This window comes from Condylura cristata, unplaced genomic scaffold (assembly GCF_000260355.1).
Source record: "Condylura cristata isolate star-nosed mole 26May11 unplaced genomic scaffold, ConCri1.0 scaffold00017, whole genome shotgun sequence".
In the NCBI taxonomy this organism is placed as follows: domain Eukaryota; kingdom Metazoa; phylum Chordata; class Mammalia; order Eulipotyphla; family Talpidae; genus Condylura; species Condylura cristata.
In genome coordinates this window covers 14,567,273-14,573,310 of record NW_004567118.1, presented here as the reverse complement: position 1 = coordinate 14,573,310, position 6,038 = coordinate 14,567,273, and the positions used below count along the sequence as shown (strand labels likewise).

General features: G+C 55.1%; 1 protein-coding gene across 1 annotated transcript in view; it reads left to right on the top strand.

Annotated features, from left to right (window-relative positions):
• Positions 1-519: 519 nt before the first annotated feature.
• TBX4 (T-box 4) overlaps positions 520-6,038 on the top strand; it is a 25,438-nt gene continuing 19,919 nt past the window's right edge. The window contains exons 1-2 of the mRNA XM_004684447.1: positions 520-714; positions 1,530-1,624. Of these exons, the coding sequence (XP_004684504.1) occupies positions 520-714; positions 1,530-1,624 (290 nt within the window). The remainder of the gene's footprint in view (positions 715-1,529; positions 1,625-6,038) is intronic.

Genomic DNA, 6,038 nt, shown 5'->3' with positions numbered 1-6,038 from the left:
GGGTGAGCGCAGAGGCCTGAGGGGTACCCCGCCAAGGGTCTTCCCTGCAGATGGGAGCCCATTGGCCATGGGCGCTGCCTCCTGACTCTCCGCTCTTGCTTGCAAAGAAAGTGTCCTGGCTCCTCACTCTTGAGTGAGGCCTGGATCCCAGTTATTAGGGAACAGACCCAGGTCTCAGACTCCACTGGATGGCTCCCAGCAGGAGGGAGGGACTGGGGGTGCACCTGGGGCAATGCCGAGAGGGCGGTCCTTCCCCCAGACCTACTCATCACACAGGCTCACACCCAGGGCAGGCAGACCTTGGGCCACTTGCAGACTGTCCCAGACCCAGAACCCCGAGGGAGGAGGCAAGGGTCCTGCCCTCCACATATTTTCCCTCCCCCAGCCCAGGAGGGGCGGGGTCCACAGGTGCCAGGGCGGCCCCCAGCCTCACCGCCCCCCCCCCCAGGAGAGGATTGCGGCTCTGGGGTTAAGAGTGGGCCTGGGCATGTGACTGGACGTGTGCTGTGCCCACAGGAGATGCTGCAGGATAAGGGCCTGTCCGAGAGCGAGGAGGCCTTCCGGGCCCCGGCCCCAGCGCTCGGGGAGGCCAGTGCGGCCAGCACGACCAACCCCCGGGAGCCGGAGCTGGCAGGGCCGGGTCTCAGCGGAACCCCGCTCGGCAGTCCCCGGGGCCCCGGCGCCGACGTCGCAGCAGCTGCCACAGCCGAGCAGGTAGGGTGCGGAGGTCGGGCACTGTCCATCCGTCTGCGGGGTCACCTGTGTCAGATCGCCCCGCTGCGGCCAGGACTCGCTTCCCTTCCCGCGGGGCTGTGTCCCGAACCGCCTGCAATCGGTTCTCCCGGGGCGCGTTCAGTCTCCGGCCCTTCGACCCACGTCGGCTCGGAGCCCTCGGAGCCACGTCGGGACTGGCGGGGAGGGTCTCCTGGGGCCGCAGGCGAGCCCGGGCGGGGAGTCGTCCCTCTCGACGACCCCGAAGGGCGGGACAGAAAGCCTGGGTCGAGGCGGGAGGGAGTCGACCCTGGCGGGTAAGTGCTGGGACCGCGCGGAGCTCCGAGGCCGCGGGGACGTCGCGAGGAAGGTCTCGGCGAGCACTGGACGATCTTAACGAAAGCGACCCGGCCGTGCGCGGCCCGACCCCGGCGCTGCTGTCGGAGCACGCTGGGCTGCCGGTGCGCGGGTGGGAGATGAAGACGCGAGCCCCCACCCCGGCTCTCCCCCTCCCGGGTCTGGTTCTGCCGCAAGCCTGCGGTTCTGTCCAGCCACGTGGAGTGTTTGTGTTGGTGGAGGAGTGTGTCATTTATGGTCACTTTATGTGTCCTGTGTGGGCGCCTCTATAGGTATAGCGAAGAAGAGGGACGTTTCAGCTACTGAGGAAAATTTTTCCAGTTCCTCAGTGGTACAAAATAATTTTGTGAAACGAAATCTCCAGGCTTAGGCTCCTGGGGCTGGTAACCTTCTCCAATCGGAGGGTTCCGTGTGAAGCCAGGGGCCAGGCCAACAAAAGTAGCCCTCCCTCCCATCCCCAGACCATCGAGAACATCAAGGTGGGACTGCATGAGAAGGAGCTTTGGAAGAAGTTCCACGAGGCGGGCACCGAGATGATCATCACCAAGGCGGGCAGGTCAGCGCTGGGACATTTACTTTGATGGGATGGAGACAGGAGGCCGGTGGGAAGCTTGGGGACCCCCAGGGGCCCCTCAACAGTCCTCCAGACCTGGCCTGGGGAGCCTTGGGCGTTTCTTCGTTCACTACTTCTCTACCGCCTTACAAGGCCCCAGGTTTCTGTGTCTGCCGCAGACTCCTCCGAGAAGCCCCCCGGGGCTCTACCCTGCAGGGGAGTCCGGCGGTTTGAACGAGCGGGTGGGGCAGCGTTATGCAAACGAAATGCAAATAAGGATTGCGGCTCCCTGGTGGGGGCCGGCAGCACGTTGGGGCCCTGGGGGGCTTGCCTTGGCTAGCTTTGAGGGACCAGTGGGATTTCTCAGAATGGCATTGATTGGAGACCCAAAAGTGCCGCTCAAAAGATGGAGAAAGGGGCCATGACGATCTTTTCCTATTTCCATAACTTTTTGGCAGTTAACGTGAACCCCAAGTCTCTCAACTCAGGGCACCGTTGCTTCCGTGCCAGCTCGTCCGCAGCCAAAAGCATTGGGCCCAGTGCGTTGTTGGGGGAACAGCTCTCGGGTGGCTGCCAGAACAGGATGATTTATAAAGTGGAAACATCTTTAAAATGCACTGGTGTCTGTGGGAGAGAACCCTGGAGGGGCGAGTGAGAGGAGGGAGACACAGAGGGACCTGAGGGAGAGATTCGCTGGGGTGGTGCCTCTGGGGTGGGGCAGGAATCGAGGCGCAGAGCAGTTATCAGGTGAAAGGAGATTGCTGCCGACTGAGAAATTGGCAAATTCAGGTTCAGAGCCCTCCTCCCCATAGCCTCACACTTGATTTTGGTCCCTGTGGAAAAATGACATGTGAAAGGGTCCCTTTTCCTTCCCACATCTGGGGCTTCCAGAGAATAAGAGGGTGACGCATCAGGGGCCAGTGAGGGAAGTAGAGGCCCTGGGATTCCATTTTAGCTTAGCTGCTTGCATCTGCACACCCCTCCGCAAGACTCCGTAAGGGTCTCCGCCCTCTCCCAACTCCATCTGTAAAATACCAGTGGTACAGAAGCGCTTAGCATAGCTCTTGGCCTCAGGTAAGCACACAATAAATGCTAGTTAACATTAATCATAAGTAGGGAAATGTCTGGCATCCACTTAGCATTTTTCTCCTAATTTTTAGAGAATTCTGCTGAACTGTTCAGCTAGGGAACGATGAACTAGTCAAAGGAAAGAAAAAGTTGGTGCAGTGTCAGTGTTGGGGTGCTGCGGTCCTGTCTACTCTGTCTGCTGCCTGCTTGTCTTACAGGGTTTCCTTTGCCTTGTTGGGGTCCAGACCCTTGGCTGCTTTCACATCTAAAGGAGGGAGGTGGCATCAGTCGGTGAAGGTGCCAAGGCTTCCAGTCCATGCATTTGGGATGGAAAAGGAGCAATGGGGGAGGGCTGGTAGAGGGTGCCACGTAGAGTGTGGGCCAGCTGCCTCAAGCCTGCTTCTTCCTAGCTGACTTCACTTGGGCAGGTGCCTAAACTTCCGGTGACTCGGTGGCATCAGGTAAAACAGAGATGCTCATTGCAGATCTTTTGCTATTCTTCCTCCTCCTCCTCCTTTATTATGGTGAGACTCAAACCAGGGATTGTATGATCAGTGTTCAGCAAATTGTTGAGTGGATTACAGGCGTGAAGAGGGAGCATTTATTTCTTGTAACTTCTGGAGTAGAGGGAAGGAAAAAAGAAAGATTCAGAACTTCCATTTTTAGGCAGCAGGAATAAACCTGACTCGAAAATAAATGGCCAGCATGCTCCTTGGGCATACCTGGTCTTTGCCATTTAAAACAAAAGGCACTTGTGATTTGCCTCAGTGGGGTTTCCTGCACCTGTGAAGGTCCTCCTCCCTTCTCACCCCCAGAGTACCCTGGACCGAGCATACGTGTGCTTGAGCATGCATGCACACACATACACACACCTAGAGGTGACCAATTTCAGGCAGATGTTTGCCTGATCCTAGGCTTGGAGATGGGCTTGTTAATAATCTTAAATGGCTGTGATAATGTTGGCTAATTATGGATTCACCAGCCTTTCATTTGTCAGGAAGAGAGTGACTCTTGCACCAAACTGAGTCCCTGAGAAAGTCACTAGCCTCAACTTTCCTACCCCACAGACCCTTTTTTCCTCCAACTTCTGCTGCTCAGATCCTGTCTCTTCCCTGCCTCCCTCCTTCCTTCCTCCCCCTCGGGCAGCCTCAGGAGGTAACTAGCTTTGCTAGAGCCTGTGGCTCTCCAATATCTCATTAAGTGCCTCTCCCTGACCCCTAAACTCTTTCTGGGACACTACTCTGGAACCTTGAATCTAGATATCTGGCTAGAGCTGGAAGAGAACTGAGAGAACATAAACCCAACCCCAAAGAAGAAAAGGCAGGGTTAGGTGGTTGCCAGGTCTATACAAGCCAATAGATAATATACCCCACTCCAGATCAAAACCGCGCAACATTGCTTATTTACAAGGGCTGTTCAAAAGGAGGTCATTACTCTTCCCTAGAGACCCTATCTGGTTAGGGACAGGATCATTACTGTCTGGTTGAGGAAGTGGAATGCCTTGGAAGAGAAAGGGATCCAGAACATTTCCAGACCACTTTGAGTGCCTGGGTCACAACAAGTCTCTTGCCTTAATCCCTGGGAGGTCTCAAGGTCAAAGGAAAGGACCATCTCTTCTATTGGAGAGTGACTTTGAATGTTCAGATGATTTGATCTAGAGAATAAAATGGCCAACACGGTGCAAGAACTGGATGTCAGGTGTAAAATCAGCACCAAGCCCTCCCCAGCTAGTCTCTGTCCCTCTGTCTCCTACACCCAGAGGGCTATGCTGTTAACTGCGGAGAGCAGAGCCCTCTCTGGCTTCTCACATCCCTGCCAAGCTTGATACATGTGAGAAACTGCATTTTCTCCCAAACACAGATAAAAGTGAGCTCCACAAAAATTTAAATATAAACCTCCCCCAAATGAAAATTTCCTAATGGTCTGGCCGCTCTACTCCTAGGTCATGGTTTTGCCACCAGATAAATCTCCACTATCAGCCTTCATAGCCTGTTGAGTTCAATGTTGCTTGTGTTAGTGACAGTGAATTTGCGTTTGAAAAATGAACTACCGATGAGAACTCCTGTTGAACCTGTATTGTTTGTTATTCTGAGGCAAGGATTTGGCCCGGCTTAATCCGGGGCTTCAAAGCCAATTGCCCTGGCTCTGTATACAGAGCGTCAGACCCAGTGGCGTGGGTGATAAGAGAAGTAAGGGTTGAAGACACTGGGAAAGTGGGTTGGGGAGAGAGTGCTTTGATCTCTTTTTAAAGTATTTTCTGAAAGCAAAAGTATCAGAAGGAAGTGTCTTAGAAAAAAAAAAATCCAAGAGAAGCAACTGACCCTCCAAAACAGCATCCATTCCACACACCCTCACTCCTGCCCCTAAACTGGGGGAAATGTTTCTTAAAAATGCTTTGAGGGACTTAGAAAACTCTGTGTGTGTGTAAAGTAGAAATAAATTACATAGCTTTGCCATTGTTCCCCAAATTATTTGGTCTGGTATAGGCAGCACCAGCAACCCCCCCTCCCCCAACCCCCTTGGTTGCTGGGCCCTGGCCTCTTCCCAAAGTAGTCAGGATTCTTCCTCGGGGTCCCCAGAGGAGGGAGGGGCAGCTGGTGGGTTTGGGTGGCCCCTAGCCCTTGCCTGCAGTGTGCTCTCCAGCTCTGGGCTCCAACAGTTGCGTGCTGGGGCAGGTTGTGTCTACACATACATGCACGTGTCATTTTTAAGGTCCTTTTACTGAAGTGGGGCAGTCCTGAGGAAAGCAACTAGATGGTCGTGGTACTGCGCTATAGACGTAAACGAAATGAACACAGCTCGTACCACCCCCAGATAGACTCAGGTCACCTGCCCCCAGATCACCCTGCGCCCCTCCGAGTCACCACTCCCCTCCCAGCGAACTCTCCCTGGAGTCCTTGCGCCTTGCACTTAGTTTTGCATCTACCTTTAAATCGGGGAAGTCGGACTCGAAGATTTGGGCTTAGGAGGTCCAGCTAAGTGGAGAGCACCCGCAGCCCGCCCCCCCAGCTCTGCCATTCTGCACCCCCACGCCACTCCCACCCAGCAGGTTTGAGGGGTGACTAGATGATGCCTTGACTTTGGCAAGCGCTTTGGCCCTGACACCCCAGTGACTGAGTCCAGCTGTAACCTGCTGTCCCCTCTCAACCGCGCGTTCACATTTGCCGGTTTGCGGCCAAAACCAGGATGCCCGAGACCGTTGCTCAGCGCCCCGAAGTCTCCCACGCTGAAAACGTCGGAGGACGCTTATCCTAGCAGTTCATTCTAAACCCATTTCCGAGTACGCAGTAGATAAAGGCCCCAGCCCCGCACCCTTCAGGGCCTGTTTCATGATCAGAGGAGAAACCCC